Source organism: Erinaceus europaeus, chromosome 21 (genome assembly GCF_950295315.1).
Source record: "Erinaceus europaeus chromosome 21, mEriEur2.1, whole genome shotgun sequence".
NCBI classification, from domain to species: domain Eukaryota; kingdom Metazoa; phylum Chordata; class Mammalia; order Eulipotyphla; family Erinaceidae; genus Erinaceus; species Erinaceus europaeus.
Genome location: NC_080182.1, coordinates 43,544,056 through 43,570,200, shown reverse-complemented (window position 1 = coordinate 43,570,200; position 26,145 = coordinate 43,544,056). Strand labels below are relative to the sequence as shown.

At 40.2% G+C, this 26,145-nt stretch overlaps 1 protein-coding gene across 3 annotated transcripts in view; it reads right to left on the bottom strand.

Annotated features, from left to right (window-relative positions):
- The window catches only part of UBE2E2 (ubiquitin conjugating enzyme E2 E2), a 273,738-nt gene that overhangs the window by 42,646 nt on the left and 204,947 nt on the right, over positions 1-26,145 (bottom strand). For 2 of the 3 annotated variants that reach the window (XM_060180881.1, XM_060180880.1), the window contains exon 5: positions 8,628-8,775. In XM_060180881.1, coding sequence (XP_060036864.1) covers positions 8,628-8,775 — 148 coding nt within the window. Of the gene's footprint in view, positions 1-8,627; positions 8,776-24,707; positions 24,841-26,145 lie in introns of all 3 variants that reach the window. The other variant, XM_060180882.1, reaches the window with a different exon arrangement.

Here is a 26,145-nt window from a genome sequence, read left to right as displayed (position 1 = left end):
CTACACACCTACACACTTACAAACCTACACACACTCACAAACCTACACACTCACACACCTACACACTCACACACCTACACACCTACACACACACCTACACACTCACACCTACACACACACCTACACTCACACCTACACACTCACACACCTACACACACACTCACACCTACACACCCACAAACCTACACACCCACACACTTACAAACCTACACACTCACACACCTACACACCTACACACTCACACACCTACACACTCACACACCTACACACTCACACACCTACACACACACTCACACCTACACACCTACACACTCACAAACCTACACACCCACACACTCACAAACCTACACACCCACACACTCACAAACCTACACTCACACACCTACATACCTACACACTCACACACCTACACACTCACACACCTACATACCTACACACTCACAAACCTACACACACACTCACACACCTACACGCTCACACCTACACACGCAACACCTAGACACTCAACACCTACGCACACCCCTACACACACACTCACACACCTACACACTCACAAACCTACACATTCACACACCTACACACTCAGAAACCTACACACCTACACACTCACAAACCTACACACATCAACAGACACACTCACACACCTACACACCTACACACATCAACATACACACACAACACACACACACGTACATACATACCCCACTACACACACCCTACACACACACCTACACACACATCAATACACACACCAACACACCTATACACACACAACCTACACACTCACACACCTACACACACACCAACACACACAGCCCTACATACATACCCCACTACACACCTACACACACCTACATACACCTACACACACACCAACACACACACCTACACACACATCCTACATACTCACACACCTACACACACATCAACATACATACCAACACACACACCTACACACATCAACATACACACCAAACACACACCTATACACACACACCCTACACACTCACACACCTACACACATACCAACACACACACACACACCCTACAGAGTCACACACCTACACACACACCAACACACACATCAACATACACACCAACACACACACCTACATACATACCCCACTACACACACCTACACCCACACGCACGCACACACACACACACATACATCAACACACACACCTAAATACATATCCCACCACACACACACACACACACACATCAACACACACACCTAAATACATATCCCACCACACACACACACACACACACACACACACACACACACACCCCTCTGAATTCAACATGGAGCATTCTAGAAAAATATTCAATTCACACACAGACAAAAAGAAAAAACACCTTGAACAAAGCTAAATGTTGTACCATGTACTTACAAGTTTCTTTAAAAAAGTTGTAGGCATAAAAGAAATTTAATCTCTATGTAGCCATCTACATGTCTACATGTCTAATGTCTGTTCAAAAAAGTATAAAATTTCTTTTTTGCATTCCTGATAAATAGTCTGCTTTAAAAACAGATAGGTTTGGCATTTTTACATTGTTACTTGAATTTAGTCAAAGACACAGTTATTTTTGACAGTTCTCAAGAATTTATAGATCTAAGGTTTGTGTTGATGTAGTAAGCAGTGTCCCCTAAGTTCTATTTATGTCTATCCACTCACAAATTCAGTGCAAATTCCTTACAAAACTATGCATATGTTGAGATAATTAATTCTACCTTATGGTCCCCACCACCTCGCATCTATAAAAAAATTAAAAATTCCAATATTTAGTAACACAATTACTTACTCATAACTGGATCAAATAAAGTAATTAACAAGTGAAGGTACCTAAGACAATTTGTGAGTAAGGATTATTATTATTAGTTATTAAAAACAAGTCCCTAGTTATCTGAAACAAAGGGTTGTGGTGGTCTAAAGACAAGACCGATTTTCTAGACCTTTTATAGAACACCATAGAGGAGTCACTGGAAACAAATTCCTCTCTCCATTAGCTCAGCCTATTTGGAAGAATAAGGCTCTCACCAAGGAATCTGCAGCTGTGCTCACCCCTGGCTTAATAACTGTGTAAAGCTGAGGGTTAATTAGCTGTCATTCTTAGCTTGATTTGTTGTTCTAATAAAGGTTTGCATAAACCTAAAACTGAGAGTAACTAATACTAGATTTTTGTTTGGAAGCTCTCGTGAGGGAAGGGAAGACTGGGAAGAGTTCGTCCAAATGGAGTGTTGTTTGTAGTTAAGCTTCCAGCATTTTCAGTTGACACGACCACAAAGTTCTTCCTGTTCAAAGAGTGGAGGACAAAGACTTTATAGTTGTTTATGAATGTGGGAACCTGATGGCCTAGAGTGTACCACGAGGCATCCTATCATCTGAAAGCAGGTGATAGGGAAATGCAATAAATAGGGCAGACCTCAGAGGGTGAGCAGTTGTCTCAAGGGCAGGAGAGCCAAATCACACACCTTTTAAAGACTGTGCTGTTGGCATGTTTGTCTAAGTGTTAGCAATTATTCTGGACAAATTCAAACACCTTGCCATTCAGATTCATCAATTACCATAATCAATCTGGTGTTTTCCACAGCCCTAACCACACTAATCTTCCTGTATTATTTTGAAGCAAGTCCTAGATAAACATTTTAAAAATTATTTAATTGGAGTGAGGGAGGGAGACCAGAGCATTACCCAGTCATGTGTGCTTTGGGGGATTGAGTCTAGGGACCTCACACTTGCACAACATGCAAATTAACCACAGGACCGGTTGCACAACAAATCGCAGTCACTGAAGACTTTTATTTGCAAACAGCTGAGTACACATCTTTAAATGGGTAAGAACATGCAAAAGGCCAAATTATCTCATGCTATTATGCCTCAAGTTTTCTGGCAATGATTTTTCAATATCAAATGCTCAGTTTCAATTCTCTTATGAAAGCCACACATTTTGATTTTTTAAGAATCACTCAGTTCCAGAATTACATTTAGAATGTAAAAAGCCTAAAATACTTTAGATGAGAGAAGTATACGTGAGATTAATAAAGCATCAGATAATATGCATATCTGAATACTCTTTCAGAAAAATGAGAGGCAACAGAAATATTTCTGGACATTAAATATTCAGTTTGGGAAATGTGTTGATCTCCTTGTTTTATCTTACAAGACTACACTAGTCAGTATTCTCACGATGGTTCCTGTTGTAGGAGAAAAATATCCATTATTTATTAGTATGGAGTTCAAAAAGATGAAACCAAGTTTGTATTTTTCTTGAGAAGAGATTACTTACAGAAAAGATCATTCTGATACAAATGGGAATTTGATTGGTATTCTTAAATTTCAGCAATTCCTGGATTAAATCATGCTCACCAATCAGGATTAAGTTCAGAATCTGGATGGCTGGTGTTGATCTTTAGAGCTTATCATTCTGCCTCTCTGATTCCACTCTGTTCTTGGACAGTGTGACACAGACAAATGCTAACAGCCAGTTTATACTTGACAAATAAAGAGTGCTCTATCAGGCACAGTAAACGATTCCCCGAGACATAAGTAGCCCTACTAAGCCTAGGAGTTAAAACTACCTAGACGACTGCACTGGAAGCAGAATGATTAGCACTGGTACACCACCAGTTGGCCGATAACTGTTAGGCTTTTTGCCTTCTGAGGAACAGCCCTTTCAAAAGATGATATAGTACGTGCTATGAATTTGGGATCAACTTTCTTAGATTACAAAACCCAAAAGTATCAGTGTACCGGTGTTAGAGAATATATAAACACTATCTGCTCAGTTCAATTTAAGAGGGTAGGTACTATTCAGTTACCTAATGTATGCTTCTTCCATGTCCTTGATACTCTGGGAAATGAGATAAACAAGTAACTACTCTTTCCAAAGGACTTTCACAGACACCAATTCATTTTAAATTCATCGAAGTCTATGATTTAGGGAGAGTTGACAATAACCTCCACCTTAAGGTCATGGAAGGTTAAATGATAAGTAATGTTACATGATTAATAAACAGTGAATTTTCTTTTTAAAGATCTTTACCATTTTAATAAAACACACACACACACACACCTGCCACTCTACATAACTCTATCCAGAACACTACATAACTCTGGCTTCTGGTGATGCTGAGGATAGAACTTGAGACCTTCAACGCAACGAGTACCACCTCAGCATGCTTCACTTCAGACTATGTACAGAGACATCAGCCATGGAATCATGGAATGTCAACCCTTCAGCCTCATTACTCTGGTGAGACCTTTCCTTTCACAGGAGTCTCTAATTCCACTCCAGGTGGTTCACTTCCTAACAAAGTCCCAAAACCTAGATATAGACCAGGTCCCGTGAGATATGGGCATATGTTCACAAGTGTCCATAAATTAGGGCAAAATATATACCTTAAAGCAAAAGTGCACAGTACTCCGCAGTGAGTCAGTATGAAGTTCATAATGAAATAGTGTCTACTTAGACTTAGATACCCTCCTCACCTACTTCCTATTATACTTCCCTCACTCACTCCAAAGCAAACCTTATCAAAGCAAGGACTGCAAAAGCTGAATAAGGGCAAGAGATTGGCATACTTTAATGATGACTCTTTAGTCACTATCAGGCCATCCCATCAGCTGGGGCCCTAGTCTGGGTGTCCTGAGATTCCCAAAAAGACCTGATGGGCCTAGACCTCAAATAGATCCCTCTCTCCATTGTCACTGGTCATCTCTATCAGCAACAACAAAACAGACCCTTTTGTGGGCCCCCATAGGACCTTGCCCTCAACTTGGATCAACAACAGTAGAGAATGTTCCATTCTCTGAAGGGAGGCTGGACAACATACTCTATTCTACACCTGAGGAAGATGGGTTCTGATATTGGGGCAGCTTGGAATGTTCCTACTCATGACCACAGAATGTGAGCTCAGATCTACAGGGATGTAGAGGTCACACAGGCTCCTAAGCTGAATATGGGCCCCAGATCAGATCAAATCAATGGGGTTTACAGTCAACAATATCTATACACCTTTCCCATATTTGGGAGCTATTCTCTTCCCAGATTCAGCTTTCTGGTTCTTTTTCCAGCCATGACATCATCTCCCCAGAAAATAACTTAGATCCACCTGCATATTAGATTTCAGGCTCAGGGAAAAAACAAAACAAAACAAACAAACAAACAGAAAACCTAGTATAGCCACAGGCCCCTTGGACTATAACTAAAATATGCCTACTAGCTATCTACAAAATGGAGACCCCCCCTAACTCTTCATCTGCACTATTCCAGCCTTTAGGTTCATGATTAGTCAACAACTTGTTTGGTTTTGTATGCTAACTCTCTTTTCAGCCACCAGGTTCCAGATGCTACCATGATGCTAACCTGACTTCCCTGGACAGACAACCCCACCAATGTGTCCTGGAGCTCTGCTTCCCCAGAGCCCTGCCCCACTAGGGAAAGAGAGAGACAGGCTGGGAGTATGGATCGACCTGTCAACACCCATGTACAGCAGGGAAGCAATTATAGAAGCCAGACCTTCCACCGTCTGCATCCCACAATGACCCTGGGTCCATACTCCCAGAGGGATAAAGAATAGGAAAGCTATCAGGGGAGAGGATGGGATACAGAGGTCTGGTGGTGGGAACTGTGTGGAGTTGTACCCTTCTTATCCTATGGTTTTTGTCAGTGCTTCCTTTTTATAAAAGAGAGCGAGAGAGAGCGAGAGAGAGAGAGAGAAGGAGAACTTGAGACCTTAGAGCCCCAGGCATGAAGATCTTGTACAGCCCCTGTCCTGTCTCCCCAGCCCCAATGTGGCTCCTACTTTCTCCTGACTGCAGTGTAGTGAGACAAGAGCTTCTCCTGGTGTCAAAGCGCCACCCATGCAAAAGCTCCACCTGGGCCCTCAGGGAGAGGCAGGCGCCCCTCAAGTCTCTATCCTTGAGCTGGGCTTCAAATCTACATTTGCACTAGGCATATGTATTCCTGCCCTAGAACACGTAATATTTCTCTTTAGGAAATAAATAAGAGTTAATAGAAAAAATTTAAAATTTAGCTAAATTTATATCTTTATACAAGGCTAGATTGTGAGCTGAAAACATTTTGCGGAGTAAAGCAGCTTGTACAGATTTAGCATTCATAGTGTACTAAACTTACATTTATGGTAATATAAAGGTCGGTTAGATTGTGAGCTGAAAACATTTCTGGAGTAAAGCAGCTTGTACAGATTTAGTATTCATAGTGTACTAAACTTACATTTATGGTAATATAAAGGTCGGTTAGATTGTGAGCTGAAAACATTTCTGGAGTAAAGCAGCTTGTACAGATTTAGTATTCATAGTGTACTGAACTTATATTTACGGTAATATAAAGGTAGGTTAGTTAGACTGAAGCTTAACTTGAATCTACAAGAAAAAGTCTACAGTGATAGAAGTATACACTCTGTAACAACACAAAATAAACTCACCACACAAAGTCATGGAGGTTTTGACTTGTTTAAGATAGCTTTTTGAAAGATCCTGGAACTGTGACTGTATGTAAATGACGTTGCTAGTTCAGAAGCTTTTTTATACTTGTTAAAGTATGAATATTTATCTATTACCAGGTTTTTTACAAGTAAGATTTTATCCTTTTTTTAAAACCCTAGCTTCAGTATCACTTTATTGAGGTGCTGATATACAGGGTTGCTTCCATGAGGGCACACATCCACAAAGTAGTATTTTAATTCTATATCAAATAGTCTATCTCAAGTTGTTAAAAACTTAAGGAATATTATTATCTTTAGGCATATACTTACTGTCAATAGCATCATTTCAAAATATCTTTTATTTATGTGATTTTTGTTTTAGCCAGTGGTGATTTCTATTTTTGTAGAATACACATGTAATTTTCTGAGACACAACAAGAGAAAATTTTAATTTACTAACAGGAATCAGTTTGATTGCTGAATAAGGTTGTGGTGGAATGCAAACTATTCCTTTAGGTAGGGTATCTACATACACAACAAACTCTCAGCATACAATTCCAAGAACAGCAGGTCCATTTAGTTGTATGGGAGACAGGCAGGTTTGGCTGCTACCTGGGTGAGGACTGTCTTTCAGCCCTGAGACTTTTTTCACTAGGAACTTCTGCTTTACTTCCCTGATAGGAGGTGATGTCTTTTTATTCCTAAGTATTCCTCACTGTTTCATGAGTAGCAGGGTCTCACATGTTACTTTGCCCCTAGTTTTATTAGCATACACAATAAGTATAATGTAGACAGTCAAATGATCTGATGTTAAGTTTCCTGAACAACTGACAAACTTTTAAAAATGATATTACCTTCAAATGAAGTTAGTTAGAGACAAATGGAATTGAAATGGCAATAATGAGATTAAACAAAGAGTATTTACTGTTTGACTTTAAATTAGTGCAGCATTGTTGAGCTTCACTAGAGTGAAGCCTGAATTAATCAAATATACTTTATAGTGATCTTGCACAGTTATATTATTGGTATTAAATGCATTAATTGGTCATGTATACATCCTAAGTATGTCAGAATTTAACTACACTGTTTTTATGTTTCTTCATGAAAAGGACTTTCATTACTGAAAAATCACAAATAAACAAAAAAAGAAAAACATTATAATTTCTTCATGTCTTATAAATTAGAAGTCTAACAGAAACCCTGACACTCATCATTTCTTTTGTTTAAAACTTCACTTAATTAGTGAGCACCTTACTTCTGAACTCTAGAACACAGGAGATGAAATCCCTTTAAGAGTATTAATTCAGTAGTCAAAGAAGACTATCCTAACTAAAAACATCAATGAAAACCCTTCAGTTATTTTTGGATTTTCACAAAATACAAATATATAAAAAGTGGCTTACTTTTTAATTAGAGAGAACTGGTCAAAGACACATAGTTACATTAATAGGAACACCTAGAAATAACAATTTATCAGCGTTAGCATCTACAAGAAGCAATAGGTTTGACCAAAAACTCTCTTTGGTTTTCTTGGGATGTTTCATTTCCTTATATATTAGGGGTATTTTTTTTTCCTTTATGGGGAGGATCAATGACTTACAGTCAACAGTAAAATACAGTAGTTTGCTCATGTGTAACATTTCTCAGTTTTCCACATAACAATTCAACCCCCTCTAGGTCCTCCTCTGCCATCATGTTGCAGGACCTGAACCCTCCCCCCACCCCACAGCCTTTACTTTGTGGCAATACCAAACCCAGTTCAAGTTCTGTTTTGTTTTTTCTTATTTTTAAACTTTTATTTTTAGTGATTTAATCATGATTGACAAGACTGTGGGATAAGAGGGACACAATTCCCACCACCAGAGTCCCACAGCCCATGCTCTCCATTGGAAGCTTCCCTGTTCTCTATTCCTCTGGGAGTATGGACCAAAGATCTCTATGGGGTTGGGGTTATTTCTTTCATTAGTTCTTATCCCACTATGCTTTCTTGGCAAATAATGGTTTTTAAAAGGACTAATGAGAGAACCAATTTAAAAAGAAAGCAGTTATATGGAAATATAAAAATCAATAGAATATAGCATTGGTAGTAACAGAAGTAGCAGTCAACAATTTACTAAGGTCTGAGATGTAAGTCTTAAGTAGCTTGATTTGAAGCATATTAAAGGTCACTTACCAGGATTGCAGTCTGTGAGGAGTGAGCAGATGGAGAGGAGAACTTTAGAAATAGTCAGAGCTGGACTCCAGTTGTCTTTCAGAATGTCCAGACAGATAACTCCCTGGCTGTTTATATTACAGTGGTAGATTCTTGTTCGGAAGGTAACCTAGAAGAAGATATAAAGGTTTTCATACATAGACATATCTTTTATTAAGCAAAATAATCCAGGAATTGTTGGTTAAACCATAGATAATTTTTCCTTAGACACATGAGAAGACTCAATACACAGAATTATTATTTTAGAACCTGTTGTTTTGGGCACAAAATACCAAAGTCCAACAACAAAATCTTCATGACATTCTCCTTGTGATGAAGAGTCAAGTCCTACCAATCTAACTAAAATGAGGACCAAATTTACTTAGTGCAATTATAGGAATGTTCAAAATCAGAAATGCTAATTCAGACGTACAAAAAGAGTTTCAACGGAAAACACTTGGGTTGGATGCCAGTTGTTTGAAGGTCTTTTGCACATTTGTAAAATTCAAAAAAACACAAGAATACTATAAACATGTTACTTCAGGTTACAGTGAAACATTAACTCAAGCACATATATACTACATCTATTTTTACAAAAACTGTATTGGGGGCGGGAGAGATAGTTCAGCAGACAGGGAGTATGCCTTACCATACACACAGGCCCAGCTTGAGCCCAAGTGTCACACGGGAGCTACGTGGTACCAGTGGTACTAGACTGGTACTGTGGTATCTCTCCCTCTCTTTATTTGAACAAAATAGCACTCATGAGTAAATCAAGCATGTGCAGTAAGGACAAAACCACAGCTATATTAGTCACAGTCCACAAGCCATTCCTGTGTTTTCAATGCTGTCTTAGTACAGCCCAGCTTTTCCCTCTGACAGCCAGATCACTACTACACATTTCTCATGCATAATTCTGAAACGTGCTTGTTAAGATTTTTACACTGGCTGAAAAAGTTAAGTTCAAAGCAGTTTTACAACTGATGAAGGATTTTAAAGTCTTATGTAAGCAACAATAAGGTTTAATGTTATTTAATAATGCGGTTATACATTTCTCAAATCTACGAGTTGAAATATACAAAACTTGGTATTTAAAGACCACAATTTGGTACTCTAAGTTCTAAGTGGCTCTGAACTAAGAAATACACCACGAATGACTTTTCATTAAGTTGCCAAACACCAGGTTTATTATTTTAAAAAAACTTACTTTTTTTCCGGTTATTGGAAGGACTAATGGTTTACTGTCAACAGTAAAATACAGTAGCTTGTACATGTGTAACATTTCTTAGTTTTCCACATAACGATTCAACCCCTCCAGGTCCTCCTCTGCCTTCGTGTTTCAGGACCTGAACCCTCCCCTGACCCCACAGTCCTTTACTTTGGTGCAATACAGCAAACCCAGTCCAAGTTCTGCTTTGTGTTTTCTTTTTTTTTTTTTTTTCAGCTTCTCTCTTTTTTATTACTAGTGATTTGTTACTGATAGACAAGATTGTGGGTTAACTGCCACCACCAGAGGGCTATATCCCATCCCCTCCACTGGAAGCTTCCCCACTTTATATCCCTCTGGAAGTATGGACCAAAGATGGGACGCAGAAGGCTGGAGCTCTGGCTTCTGTAACTGTTTCTACACGAGACAAGAGACAGTTCGATCCATCCCCCCAGCCTGACTCTACCTTTCCCTAGTGGGGTAGGGCTCTGGGGAAAAACACCAAGTTTATTAAATTTAATTCATATGATTTCAGGTCTCAGAAAGGAGTCAGTCTTTAAGAACTGCTGAACATACAACCATTCTTAGGCTAGATTATTACCCTTAAAAAGAACTGCTCTTCTGGTTATATATCAGATGCATAATTGTAACCATAACTTACTATACACATATGCACACACATCCAAATACCTACAAACTTCCGTAGAAAATATAACTGACATATTTAAATGCTCAGCTAAATTTACCAGGGAAATCCCCAAAGGTCAGACCTGAAAATCAAAAGCTTCTGTAAACATATAGCTAACCAAGCAGTTGTCTAGGTGGGTGGGGATTGAAAAAGAGGAACTGAAGTGAACAGTAATATTCAGCTTTAATAAATGGAGATTTGGGTCTCGATGGAGAAAGAAGAAATCTTATAGCACACCAAAATTGGCAAGGAATTAGAATTAAGAGACTTTACAGAACTATATGATGAAAGATAGGGCTTTCAGTGGTAAACATAATATAGTCTATACATATGCTGATTAATGATGTTTACATAAGACTTACATAATGCTATACTGCAAATTACATAACAGACATATACAAAAAAAAAGTAAATTAGGAGACTTGAACAGTCATCCCCTCAGTAAATGGACAGACTTGTGAATGTATGCCTTCTGGAAGAGACACCAGACACTTGAAAGAGTTCACTAGGGGGGCTGGGCGGCGGGTTAAGTGCACATGGTGCAAAGAGCAAGGACAGGAAGAATCCCTGTTTAAATCCCTGGCTCCCCACCTGCAGGGGGGTCGCTTCACAGGTGAGGAAGCAGGTCTGCAGGTGTCCATCTTCTCTCTGTCCTATCCAACAACAACAACAGCAATGGTAACAATAACAACAACAAGGGCAACAAAATGGGAAAAATGGCCTTCAGGAGGAAAAAAAAAAAAAGTAAGCGTTCACCTCTTTCAGGGCTCTGGAGTAGGTGAGAAAAGTGTTTCCTTAGAGAATTCTAAACCCTGGGCATATATGTTATGCAATCACTGACTACAAATGAGTTTAAATCACTAGAGAATTCTAAACCCTGGGCATATATATTATGCAATCACTGACTACAATGAGTTTAAATGACTATATTACTATCAGGTTAAAACAGATATTTTCCATAGTAATAAAAACTGATGCAGAGATCAACAGAACAGAAGAGAGATGGGCAATTAATTTATGACATAGTGACTTAGTGCATTTAATGGAGACATGACAGTCTTTTTAATAAATGGATTTGGGAAACTGGGTAATTATGTTTAGATGAATGACACTACACCATTACTTGCCACCTTGCTCAAAAACCAACTCAAGATGGATAAAATACCTAGACATTAGGTCAGAAACCATAAATTCCATAGAAGACAAAAACACTACATGCTGTCTGCATCTGCAATGTATTTTGAGACTCAACTTCAACAGTAAGGCAGATGAAAGCACAAATAAACCAATGGGATTACAGCAAGCTGAAAAGATTCTGAACAGCAAAAGAAACCATCACCAAAACAAAAGACACCCTACCTAGTGGGTAAACATATTTACACTCCATACAGCAGGCAAAGGCCTAATAACTAAACAAAGAATTCACAAAACTCAGCAAGAACAACCACATTAGAAAAATACAGTTATACTTGACCAGACTTTTCAATAAAGAAGAGATTCAGATGATTAATAGGTTATGAAAAAATGCTCAAAATCAGTGAAATGCAAATTAAGATAAAAATGAGAAACTGCCTTATACCTCCTAAACTGTCAGGCATCAAAAAGGACAGAAGCAATAAATGGTGTCGAGAATGTGGAGAAATGATGGGAATGCTTCCAGCCCCTGTAGAAACAGTTTGGAGACATTGGGAAAGGACATACTATATGATCCAACAATTCCTCTTCAAGCTATCAATACAAAAGAATATAAAAACACTTATACAAACAGATCTACACACATCTGTGTTCGTGGCAGCAATATTTGTAATAAACAATATTGAGAAACATCCCAAGTGCTTACAAACAGGTAGTTACCGGAAGCTGTGGCCAATATACACAGTGGAATACTACTTATTGGAAGAAACGATGACATCTCTTGCTACAACATGGGTGGGACCAGAGCAAATCTGACGGAGATAACTCAGCAGGAAAGATCGGTATCTGAAGCTTGCTCCTAAGTGAAGCCTAAGAAGCAAAAGGGGTAGCACAGGAGGAAAGTAAAGCACTGTGGTCGTCCACATCAGATGTGGACACTAGTGGTGGGGGAGGTGGAAGGCTTAGCAGGGGCTGGGAAGTCAGTGCCCTCAGGTGGAGGAGGAGGAGGGGTTGGTGTGATGACACCCACCCTGAGAAGAAGAGTAGCTGTACTGCTGTGACAGCATCTGTGAATCATGTTTCTTTAGTAAAGAGACTAAAACTATATATGTTTAAGGCAAAAAAGGACAACATAGATTACAGCCTCCTGGCAAGATTAATATTCCATAAAGAAAAAAAAAATCACTCTGAAGCTTTCGTACCAAACAAGAGTTATAAAAACTGACAGATTTAAAAGGAGAAATGACACACACAGAGAAGCACGTCCAAACTAGTAAGAAGCTTGTCAACCAGGTGCAAACTATTGACAGCACGACTACTGAGAATAGGAACCATCAAGCCATCAAAATGAAGTGTCTTTACTGAGTCAAGACACAACTGCACCAAGCAAGGGTGCGCCCATCCTTTCCAAGTCAGCCTCCTTCAATACAAGCACAGAGACTCCAAGGCCCGCAAACACACACCCAGGAGCACTACAGCAGGACTGCAGGGTAGTCCATCATTTTCCTTTTTACTTTATTTTTTTCTTTTGCCTTCAAGGTTATTTCTGGGGCTCCGTGCCTGCACTATGAATCCACTCCTCCTGGAGGCCATCCCCCCTTTTGTTGCCTTCTTGTTTATCGTTTTTGTTATTACTAGTGCCATTGCTGTCACTGTTGTTGGATAGGACAGAGAGAAATGGAGAGAGGAGGGGAAGACAGAGGGGGAGAGAAAGACAGACACCTGCAGACCTGTTTCACCGCCTGTGAAGCGACTCCCCTGCAGGTGGGGAGCCAGGGGCCTGAACCCGGATCCTTATGCTGGTCCTTGCGCTTTAAGCCATGTCGCTTAACCCACTGCGCTACTGCCCCCCCCCTAACTTTTTAAAAAAGGCTCTCTATACTATTTTCCACAGAGACCGCATCAGTTTACATGTAGAGGCTATGCCGATACAATACTTATTTATGAATGAAAATTGCATACGGGATGGGTGGTTGAGTGAAAATGGAAAAATACATAGGCTTTTTTTTTTTTCATCCTATGTAGAGAGAAGTAAATTTTGTTTGTAGACATAGGAAGTGGCAGCTATTTAACTTAAGAGATAAGTAATTCAATATATGTACAGCGTAATTCAAAGTGCTCATTGTAACTAGTTAGAACTGATCTGACTTCTCATAGAGCCTGCAATAATGCGAACTATGTTTTGAGACAATCTACCATGTGACACTGACGGACCCTGTTGGTGATGCAGTGAGTCAACGGCAAGCAGCTGGCTGAGTGCCCACTGCCTTGGCGCAGGCTACATGGCACACAGCAATCAGCTGGACAAGTACCCAAGTGCTCATCAGCACCATGAAGGCCCAGACTTTGCATGTGTACTGGAAAAGTAATGATACTGTAAAATTCCCTTTGCTTACAGTTGAAGGTAAAAGTCATGCTTTGTAATCACAGAAGCCTGTCATGAAAATCAACATGTAAGTGGCTAACAATTATACAGTGCTCATGTGCCTGGTATAGCTCTAGCTGATTACATTTGTTATGTAATTTAATCTGCATAATCGCCTCGAGATAATTACTATTATTAGTCCTTTTTATGCCTAAAGAAATTATAAAGATATAATTTCAGAGGAATTTAGGTGCTCATAATTGAGACAGTCTCAATGGTAGTTGAAGTAGTTAATGGTAGTTAACTAATGGTAGAGAAAATAAGAAACAAGTGAAAACAAACTAACACAAACAGAAAAGAAAATAATTAACACTTCCAAAAAGTTCTGAAAACGGGAGAGAAATACATAAAATCATACCAATTCTAGATCCTAACAGTTTAGACAGAAAAGCTAACATTATGGAAGAGTCAATAACTATTTTTTAAGAACATTTCTGATAAAATGAGAGCAGGTAAAAAAGGGTTTAGGAAAAAGAAGAAAAGTTTAATGTTATTCATTATAATCATTACTGTTCTTATGCCAAGTGACCTATCATCTCTTTGATTGCTCTTGGCAAGAAAAATCAAACCAGTCAAAAATCAAAGGAGCTTTACTATGTCTTGAAAATTGTCACATAACATTTACCTAATCTTAGAATGATTTAAAACCTGGCATTTAGAATATCTTAGTAAATATTCTTTAAACATATGTGGAGAACAAATTCAGTGAATTTACCCTATACCAGTAATATTTTATACTAAAACTGATAGCTAATCAGGGTAGCTTATTGAAAAAGTATGTAAGATTTAATTTTTATTGGAAGAATGAAGGTGGGTGTTGAATAATAAAGTAAGAAGTTCATCTTTGATTTTTTTCTCTTTATTGGGAGATTAATGGTTTACAGTTGATAGTAAAATACAACAGTTTGTACATGCATAACATTCCCCAGCTTTCCATATAACAATTTAACCTACTAGGTCCTCCTCTGCCATCATGATCCAGGACCTGAACCCTCCCCCCACCCAGAGTCTTTTATTTTGGTGCAATACAGTAGGTAACTCCAGTCCAAGTTCTGCTTATCGTTCCCCTTCTGATCTTGAAGAAGTTAATCTTTTCTGCTGTGATTTTGATCAGGGCAGTGCCATGATGAAAGAGGCGTACTGTAGGAATTCCGTAGTTCCTGACAGGGCTGCTAAAGGTCCTTAAATTAGCTACTAATGGAGCAAGTTCTTTATGGTTGATGACACTGACTGTTTCTCAATTTACAGAAATGGGTTCTATATGATTAAATTCATGGAAACCAACTTTCTGTACATTCTCTGAGTCGCTGATCAAACTAAGAAAAAAAAGGGGGGGGGAGAAATGGAGAAAAGACAGGAGACCCCAGTCACAATTTGCAGCAGTTATAGAGCAAATGAGAAACAAGGCATTCTAGGCAAAGAAAGGAAAACACTGGGAAAAAATACTGATAATTAACTTTTGGAATCTATCTGTTAAGATGAACAAGGGAAAAGAAATAAGGTAAATAAGAAGAGAGCCCAAGGGAAGTCTTCTTCGCTTGGTGGCTTTCTTTGCACTGAGACATGACCACAAGGATAGACACAAGTTTCCTTTCTGAACAACAATGGCATAGCAGCTGCACTGGCTTTTCTGTCAAGAACAGGATGGCCACCAACATACAGACTGCTGCTTTTCTGGAAAATGTTCAAGAATTGCTTGCTAGTTCTACTGAAGGAGCAGTTATCTATATGAAGATACCTCACAATTAATTTTTATCTAATAACTAGACAGATGCATTTCCTACCTACTCAAATGTTCATGTCTACTTTCCTTTTACCTAAGCAAATACTCTCCTGTGCTGCTCTTATATTCTCACTTGTTTACAGTCGAGTCCCTGCTACCATCCTGCAACTTTTGATTCTTGCATGTTGGTGTTATGTCAAGCATTTATACCTCTGGAGTGATCACAGAACTCTTTGTGTGGATCCACTAACAACTTCTTTGCACTCTGCTCAGACGTATATAATCATGACTCCTAGAAGTCTTCTGTATTGTCATCAGTGGCATCAGTCTGTGCCCAGATACACAGAGGTCTGGCAGTCAGAAACCCACAAATGTATATGGGGAAGTAATAGCTATTACTGAGGAGGCTAGAAACTACAGGGTCCAGAAGCAAATTGGGCTGTTGCAAACCTCACTTTGAGTGTATTCCTGTGGGCAAGAGAAATAATTTCAGGTTGAATGAAAACCCAATTTAATAAATGTGATAAGAAAATGTTAGCAGATCTTGCTGAATAGCCAAATAAATTTAAATTGGCACAAAGAAGTTCTCCAGAGGGATACCTGTGATTAGTTTTGCCAGTTTTAAAAAAACATTTAATCAATGCCATCAATGACAACATAAAATACATACTTCTCAAAGTTTGCTGGGAAATTGTGCAGATGCAGTCACATCTGCCATGTTGTCTCCTCAAGCTATTGCTAGCTCCCTCCAGAGATATTATCCTACCCTGGAGTGCTTTGGTTACTCCTCCCCCTTCCCATTCCTGCGAGAGTTATTCCCATAAAAGCCCTTCTTCTTTCGCCCCTCGCTCTCTTGCCCACTTTTCACTTCGGTGATTAGACGCAGGGAAGGGTGCTGCACGAGGCAGCCATTTTTGCTAGCTCCACGTGGCCCGAACTGCTGCTCTCTCACCCACCTATGAGGTGCCCATGCGAATAAAGAATTGTGTTCCCTCTCCGCTCCAGATCTCCTCTCTCTCTCCTCTGCATCGCAGTTGACACCTGGCGTCCAACGTGGGGCACGAGCCCACAACCCTGAGATTAAGAAGGCAGAAAAGAGAGGGAGAGAGAGAGAGAGTCTTGCAGACCTATCTCACCTCTAGTGAATCTTTCTCTTCAGCAGGTGGGGAACAGGGTCTCAAACCCTGGTCCTTGCTTGTTTTATTTAATTTTTTAATTTTTTATTTATAAAAAGGAAACACTGACTTAACCATAGAATAAGAGGGGTACAACATCACACAATTCCCACCACAATGCAACGAGTACCATCTGAACATGCTTCACCTCAGACTGTGTACAGAGACGTCAGGCATGGAATGACAACCCTTCACCCTCATCACGTGGGTGAGACATTTCCTTTCATGGTATTTTCTAACTCCATTCCAGGAGGTTCACTTCCTAACAAAATCCCTTTTGGGAAATTGTGAGGAGCCTCACAAAGCACCCCACATTTTTCTGCCTCCAGGAGCCTGGCATTCCTTAAAACATTGAGCCAGCTCCCCCTGCTCCACCCTGCTTTCCTGATACTATGGCCTATCTACATAATCATTGTTTTGACTGAAAGATCCCCACCCGTTCCATTCCTTTGATCTAGCTTCTTTCTACCCTCAAGACCCTCCCTGCCTGCAGGGTATTATTAATCCTACCAGTTAAAACCCTCGCAACAGTTGCTAAGGAAGTTCCTACCTTCCCAGCCTCTTTTGCCTTTCTCCGCCCCTTTCCTAGCTATTTCTGTTTCTGACTTGCCACTTCCGGGTCTGCCTTTTAAAAACCTTGGCTCTCTGATCAATAAAGAATTGCATTGCCTCACTGCCATGAGCTTGGTTCATGAGTTATCTCCCTTGAATCGCTGAGTGAGTAGCAGCCAAGGCCGGCTCCGGTCGAGTTCTCTCCAACCCAGAGAGTATGTGCTTGGGAAGAGGCCCCCCCACGCTAGCCCGGTAGTCCCAAAACCTAGATATAGTCCAGGTCCCATGAGATAGAGCATATGTTCACATGTGTCCATAAATTAGGGCAAAATATATACCTGAGCAAAAGTGCACAATAGTCTGCAGTGAGTCAGTATCAAGTTCATAATGAAATAGTATCCACTTAGACTTAGATACCCTCCTCACCTACTTCCTATTACAGTTCTCTCACTCACTCCAAAGCTAACCTTATCCTTTGATAAGGACTGCAAAAGTTGAATAAGGGCAAGAGACTGGCATACTTTAACAATGACTCTTTAGTCACTATCAGGCCACCCCATCAGCTGGGGCCCTAGTTGGGGAGTCCTGAGATTCCCAAACAGACTTGATGGGCCTAGAACTCTTAAAAATCCCTCTCTCCATTGTTACCAGTCATCTCAATCAGGAACAACAAAATAGACCCCTTTGTGGACCCTCCATAGGACCTTGCCCTCAACTTGGATCAACAATGGTAGAAAATGTTCCATTCTCCGAAGGGAGGATGGACAACATCCTCTATGCTACACCTGAGGAAGATGGGTATTGATATTGAGGAACCCTGGAATGTTCCTACTCATGACCACAGAATGTGAGCTCAGATCTACAGGGATGCAGAGGTCACACAGGCTCCTAAGCTAATTATGGGCCCCAGATCAGATCAAATCAATGAGGTTTACAGTCAACAATATTTATACCCCTTTCCCATATTAGGGAGCTACTCTCTTCCCTGATCCAGCTTTCTGGTCTTTTTCCAGCCATGACATCATCTCCCCAGAAAATAACTTGGATCCACCTGCATATCAGATTTCAGGCTCAGGGAAAAACAAAACAAACAAACAAACAGCTAGTATAGCTACAGGCCCTTTGAAATATAACTAAAATATCCCTACTAGCTATCTACAAAATGGAGGAACCCCCCAACACTTCATCTGCACTATTCCAGCCTTTAGGTCCATGATTGTTCAACAATTTGTTTGGCTTTGTATGTTAACTCTCTTTTCAACCACCAGGTTCCAGATGCTAGCAGGATGTAACCAGACTTTCCTGGACAGACAACCCCACCAATGTGCCTTGGAGCTCTGCTTCCCCAGAGTCCTGCCCCACTAGGGAAAGAGAGAGGCAGGCTGGGAGTATGAATGACCTGTCAACACTCATGTTCAGTGGGGAAGCAATTATAGAAGCCAGACCTTCAACCTTCTGCATCCCACAATGACCTTGGGTCCATACCCCCAGAGGGTTAAAGAATAGGAAAGTTATCAGAAGAGGGGATGGGATATGGAGGTCTAGTGGTAGGAATTGTGCAAAGCTGTAACCCTCTTATCCTATGATTTTGACAATGTTTCCTTTTTATAAATAAAAAATTAAAAAAAACATATTGTAACATTTAATCCATCACTTTCTATTAAATAAATATTGTTGGGTAACTGTTTTTTTTTTTTTTAAACTTAGACCAGGGAGAACAGAAGCAACCTGTGGCACAGCTATATACAAATAATGTCAAAGGACATAAATTATGGTGATGTTGTGTATGATACAGCAAATCCCAACAAAGAGATATTTTAAAGTTAACCCAATTGCCAAATAATGTGATTACAGCAATAGCCATCTATTGTCTTCTTAAAACCTAAGACAGCAGGAACCTCCCGCTTCCTCTATAGAGCCTATATTTCCCCAGTCCTGGAACCTCTAGAGTGGGGCTCACTTTCCTGCATGCTTCTCTCAACTCATACCAAATGATATTGCATCTGCCGATCCCAGCCTAATCAACGCAACAAGTACCACCTCAGCATGCTTCACTTCAGACTGTGTCCAAAGACATCAGGCGTGGAATGCCAACCCTTCAGCCTCATTAATTAGGTGAGACCTTTCCTTTCATAGGATTCTTTAATTCCATTCCAAATGGTTCACTTCCTAACAAAGTCCCAAAACCTAGATATAGACCAGGTCCCATGAAATAGAGAATATGTTCACATGTATCCATAAATTAGGGCAAAATATATGCTTGAAAGCAAAAGTACACAATTGTTTGTAGTGAGTCAGTATCAAGTTCACAATGAAATAGTGTCCACTTAGACTTAGATACCCTCCTCACCTACTTCCTATTACAGTTCTCTCACTCACTCCAAAGCTAACCTTAACAAAGCAAGGACTGCAAAAGCTGAATAAGGGCAAGAGACCAGCAGACTTTAAGGATGACTCTTTAGTCACTATCTTTGTTGTTTTCTTTTATGGAGTGACATTGGGGATGAGCTCAGGGCCTTTATAGGAGGGATATTGACAAATGGTATCCCAGGACCCTTTTATTTAATTAATTTTTTGAGAGAAGGAAAAATGGGAAGACAGGATGCAAGAGAGATAGTTCACATTCAAATACAACGACGACGACGACAACAAACCGCCTCCCAATCCATGTAGCTCCTCTGATGCAGTTCAAGGCATGTCCATGTGGTGCTGGAGTCTGAATCCCAGGCCTCACGCAAGGCAGGTAAGGCGCATGCTCTACTAGGCACAGCCTCTGCCTGTCACCACAAGTATTTTCTTTAACAGGGATAAATTCTTTTGTGACTCTAGGTAACTAAATTTCTTTTTTCTTTTTTTTTGGTAACTAAATTTCATGATGATATATATATATATATATATATATCTTTATAGACAAGAAAGGCCCCTGCGACCCTATCTTTGGGAAAACCCCACTGATAAAATCTGTTGCCATCTTCTATTCTGACTGGGAGAGCAAGAAAGCTACTCACTTTACCAAGATCTCAATGTCTCACTTCAGTTTCTCTACTCAGCTTCTCTGAGAAGACATCTCTTTTCTATAAAATCAAATTTAGAAAAGTGATAAACTAGGTGATAATAATTTTCTTTGAAAAAACTTCCAGTATTTTTTTTATTAAATGTACATGCAAGTTATTACTCAATTTACGAAAGTTTGATTTTTCTTCGACTAAGAGATTACTTCATTAAATTCATACAGTGAAGGTATTTTTTTTTCTGCTAACATTCTTAACATTCTGAAACAATTCAGTTTTCCTGTTGAATACTCCCAGTGAAGGCAAGCTCTGTCTTAGAGTCAGAGCTATTCAAAAGCACACTGATTTTCCTCACATAGGAATGCGATCTATTTCCCTGTAATCAGCAGCTTCCTGCCCTAATTTTGTCTCATGTAATCATTCAGGATAACCATAGCTACTAAAATATCTGAGGATAGATATCCCAATTTCTCCTAGGGCTGTTTTTACTAATAAACTGTATAATTCAGCTCAAAGTTCATGGTCTCTGAAATGAGAATTCAAGAGATTCTTGACTAACATTACTGGACAGCCTCACCTCCACATCTAAATCTCATCCAGGAAAGGGGACACCCTCGTCTTGTGGGGTGAGCTGACACACAAGATGCCCACTATGATACTCAACCCGATGAAGAAATCCAAGAACACTAGGGATTCTTCCCTACTTCCCCTGCCCAACCTCTTCCTGTCTATGTTTAAAATGAGACCAGTGAAAGTGAACATAACACTCCAGATAAAGTGTGATTGGCTCAGAGTTCTGGAGTGTATATGCCTAAAAATATCTCCTTAAGGACGCAAGAGCCTCAGCTTTCCACAGAAGTTTAGTCAGCCAAAGAAGACATTTGATTTGTGAAGACAGAGCTCTTTTTTCTACCACATGCCCTAACTGCTTTCTGAATCCTCACAGAATGCTACACATTTAGTTGTGTCAAATTCCTTTTGCTTTTTGTCCATCCTTCCAGCTCATCAAGGTCTTTTCAGAAATCAAATTATTTCACCTAACTTCGTAGTTTTCCCTACTAGCTCTGTTTAATCTACTTATTTATCTGAAGAAGACTTTAGACGCATATATGTGTTCTCTGAAATGTGTATCTCATAGAAGGGACTACAGTAAGCTTATCAGCATCACACAGGTGCCCATCCAAGTTTGCCCTCCTCTGACTCTGTGCTCCCTCACTGGAGAGGCTGTCAGAGAAAAGTTCACATATCATTGACAGTGTAATAGATACTCCAGGTGATTTACAAGGCTGTTTCAGAATAAAATGGAAAGACAAAAGGTTTCCATCCAATAAAAGGAGAAAATAAGTTATAGATATGCTATGGCTTTGCCATCAAAAGACAAAAGCAGTTCTGGCTGGTGGTCAATGTCAACACGCTGTCAGTTTTGATCAAATGTATTGTATACCCCAGTAAGGAACATGGGCCCTGGAGCCAGCCTTCCCATGTTTAAGTCCCGACATAACTGTTACACAATGAATGCTGGGCAAGTCACTCATTTCTCTATGCCTTGATTTCCGCTTTGGTAAAATGAGACTAATTATAGCCATTACTTTTTGCTCTGATATCAAAACAATATCCACACAGTATAGAAAGAAAGGAAGAAATGGGAAAAAGTGACTGTGAGTAGAGCAGAGAAGAATTACAGAAAGCCACGCAGGCCTGATATTCTTGCTACTTAAAACCGCTCATTATAGCCTACAGCTCAAAGAAGCTTTGCTCTTCTTTGCCTTGGAATGTTAAGTAAGGCCACGTGAGAAATTTTCCTTGGTGGCCAACAAATAGCCAGTGTCTTCAGGGTCTTTCTCTTATTCAAAATGGAGAACAAATTAAACTCGTCAGATGACTGACTTATGGGCAGGACAAAGGGAAGTGAAGAGTATCAATCATCTTGCCTTAAGTAAGTGAACAACTTTCCCGTGTTCTGATTATTCTGCACTCTTTTACTTTTTGCAGTCATTTATGCAGAGCTTTTTAATAATCAATAATTTGTATTAATGAACTACCAAATCACTTTTTTTTCTTTTTTTTATTTAAGCAAAACACTTATTTTTAAAAACATATTTTATTTACTTATTGGATAGAGGCAGAGAGAAACTGAAATGGAAGGGGGAGATAGAGTGGATGAGAGAGAAAGACAGCACTGCTTTTTCACTTATAACTCTTCCTCCCTGAAGGTGGGGAATGGGCTTTGAACCAGAGTCCTTACACATAGCATGTGAACCCAACTAGCTCCATCATCTGGCCACCTTCAAATATTTTATGAGTGTTTTGGGTTTTATTATTACTTATTTCTTATGGGGTGCCAGGGCGTCGTGTGTGTGTGTGTGTGTGTGTGTGTGTGTGTGTGTGTGTGTGACGACAACGCACAGTGGCATCCCCTAGGCCAATTTTCTCATTTATTTATTTTAAAATTTATTTATTTAGTCCCTTTTGTTGCCTTTGTTGTTGTTATTATTGATGTCTTCGTTGTTGGATAGGACAAAGAGAAATGGAGAGAGGAGGGGAAGACAGAGAGGGGGAGAGAAAGACAGACACCTGCAGACCTGCTTCACCGCCTGTGAAGCGACTCCCCTGCAGGTGGGGAGACAGGGGCCTCAAATCTGGATCCTAACTGGTCCTTGTGCTTTGTGCCACCTGTGCTTAACCCCCTGCGCTGTTACCCGACTCCCCATTTATTTATTTTTTAATGGAAGGAGAGGGAGGCAGAAAGAAGAGAAACAAAATGGCGCTGCTTCGCAATCAGCGGTGCTCCTCTGTGATGCTGGGGCTGGAACACAGGGCCTCATACATGGCAAAACACATGCCCTAGTGGGTGAACTATTTCCTGGATCTCTTAGCACGGCTTTCAAGTATCTGTGGGTCATACTTCCCATTCTCCCAATCATGCAATTTTTTTTTATTGCCACCAGCATCATTGCTGGGGATCAGGGCCTGCACATTGAGTCTACTGCTTCTCATAGCCATTTTCCCCCCTTTACTTGCCTTACCACTTGTAAAGCTGACCCCTGCAGGTGGGGAGCAGGTATTTGAACCTGGGTCCTTGAGCATGGTAACATGTGCACTTAAGCAGTGTCACTGTCTGGCCCCCATTCATTTCAGCAATAATGTGATTTATGAAAGTAACTGGACCATGTAGGCACCAAAACTCAAAGTCTCACCACTAGTGCTATAAGTTTTTCCTTAGTGAGACTCCCTTTTTTTTTTGGCTACAGGGTTACCGCTGGGGCTCAGTGCCTGCACTATGGCCATTCTTACCATTTTGTTGTTGTTATTGTTATTGCTGTTGTTGGATAGGACAGAGAGAAATGGAGAGAGGAGGGAAGACAGAGAGAGGGAGAGAAAGACAGACACCTGCAGACCTGCTTCACCGCCTGTGAAGCGACTCCCCTGCAGGTGGGGAGCCGGGGGCTGGAACCGGGATCATCCTTGAGCTTCATGCTGTGTGTGCTGAACCCTATGTGCTACTGCCCAGCCTGAGACTCCTTTGCTTTCATCTGGATTCCTAGGTTTACCTATATCTGTATGTCAGGCTATATCTGGTTCTCTGATTGTAGGGTTGGCACCAACACACTTCCTGACTTCCATCTATATAACATCCTGTTTTTTAAAAAATTATCTTTATTTGGTTATTGGATATAGGCAACCAGAAATTGAGAGGGAGGAAGGAGACAGAGAGGGAGAGAGACAGAGAGATACCTGCAGCCCTGCTTCACCACTCGCAAAGCTTTCCCCCTGCAGGTGAGGACCACGGGCTAGAACTCAGGCCCTTGAGCATTATATCATGTGCACTCAACCAGGTGTGCCACCACCCGGCCTCTATAATATTTTGTTTTATGTTATATTAAAACATCCTACAGAAAGGAGACACTAAGAAAGACAAAGGGAAAAAAAGCAACACAATATGAGTAAGGGGGATAACCTATGGTTTTTCACAAATTGTCTTTTCACACAATTATTCCTAGAAAGTTATCTAAGAGTTGATGTTCTCACTGAACATATATACTCATGCACATGTAGCACATTAAGAATACATACATATTTGGAACATGTAATGCACACACATGTCTAACAACGTACTGCTATAAACGAATGAATACTTCATACTGACCTTAGGGGGTTTAAACGGATAGTCTGGTGAGAAGGTAATGTCAAGAAAGAACACCCCCCCTTCATAGACAGATCCTGGGGGTCCTAATATAGTTGACCTCCATTCATAAATGTTGTCTCCTTTGGGTCCAGCACTGAAATAAGACATACAAATGAAAGTGCTTAGAGAGTATACTCAAGCTTATAATTTACAAATCGACTTCTTGTCAATAGGCTGATCAATCCCATAAACACAAAAGAACTAGCAGTTTAGTTCTATAAGGAAACACATGCATATTCTATAAATCAAATGTTAGTATTACTTATTGAACAGAACCAAAGAGACTCCGTTTTCCCATTTGCACCCTATATTTCTATCAGAAAAGATTCCAGGGAGCCAGGGCAGAAGCAGAGACACACATGAAGCGTGAAGTTCTCTGCAAGTGTCTGGAAAGGGGGAGACAGTCATAAAGGCAAAGAGACAAATGCAGAAAAAAGCCAGTAGAGCTGCTACAAGAAAAAGCAATCTATTTGCTAACTAAGAATTTACCCAAAGGAAACAAAGACATGTATCAGAAGAAATCTGCGTATCATCACGTTCATAGAAGCACAGTTTGTAATAGCTAAAACCTAGAAGCAATCCAGATGACCAACAACAGATCAGGGACAAAAACACCATGGAATACTACTCCGTTGTTAAAAGGGATGAAGTCATCTTCTTTGTGCCATCATGAATGAAACTTGAAGACACAATCAATGAGATAAGCCAAAAGAAAGAAGGACAAATACGAGATGATCTCACCTTTAAGGGGGACTTTATTGGGGCAGGGAGGGAGAACACAAAGTGAACTGTGGATAGGCATGCGCACTGCATCAGAGCAAAGGACTCTGGGGAAGGAGAGGGAGGGACAGAAGAGACTGTGGGGTCCTGCTGCATAATAAACTGTGCCTTGTGTCCATGACCCACTACTCTGTAAACCATTGACCCCATGAATTACAGAATTTTCCTTATGCACAAAACCAAGGTCAATATCATAACTCATATAAATGTTTTTCACCCAGATTCACTGCCTAGTACTCTCTCTTCATACAAGAGCAGTGTAGTCTGTAAATGATACATCAGTTCATATAATTACTGTTTTACAGTTGCTCATTTTTCCTATCTCACCATAGAACAGAAGTTTCTTTAATAATTGATTTTGCTCTGTGCTTAGTGCCTAGTAAGTGCTTATTAGATAATGATTAACAGTGAAGCAAGTGAAGTCATAGGGCTACTAGCAGCAATCATATGTTCCAAGTCTTAATGAAACTCAGTGAACAAAATAAGATATACGGACGGTAGCACAGCAGGTTAAGCGCAGGTGGCGCAGAGCACAAGGACCAGAGCAAGGATCCCGGTTCAAGCTCCCAGCTCCCCACCTGCAGGGGAGTCACTTCACAGGTGGTGAAGCAGGTCTGCA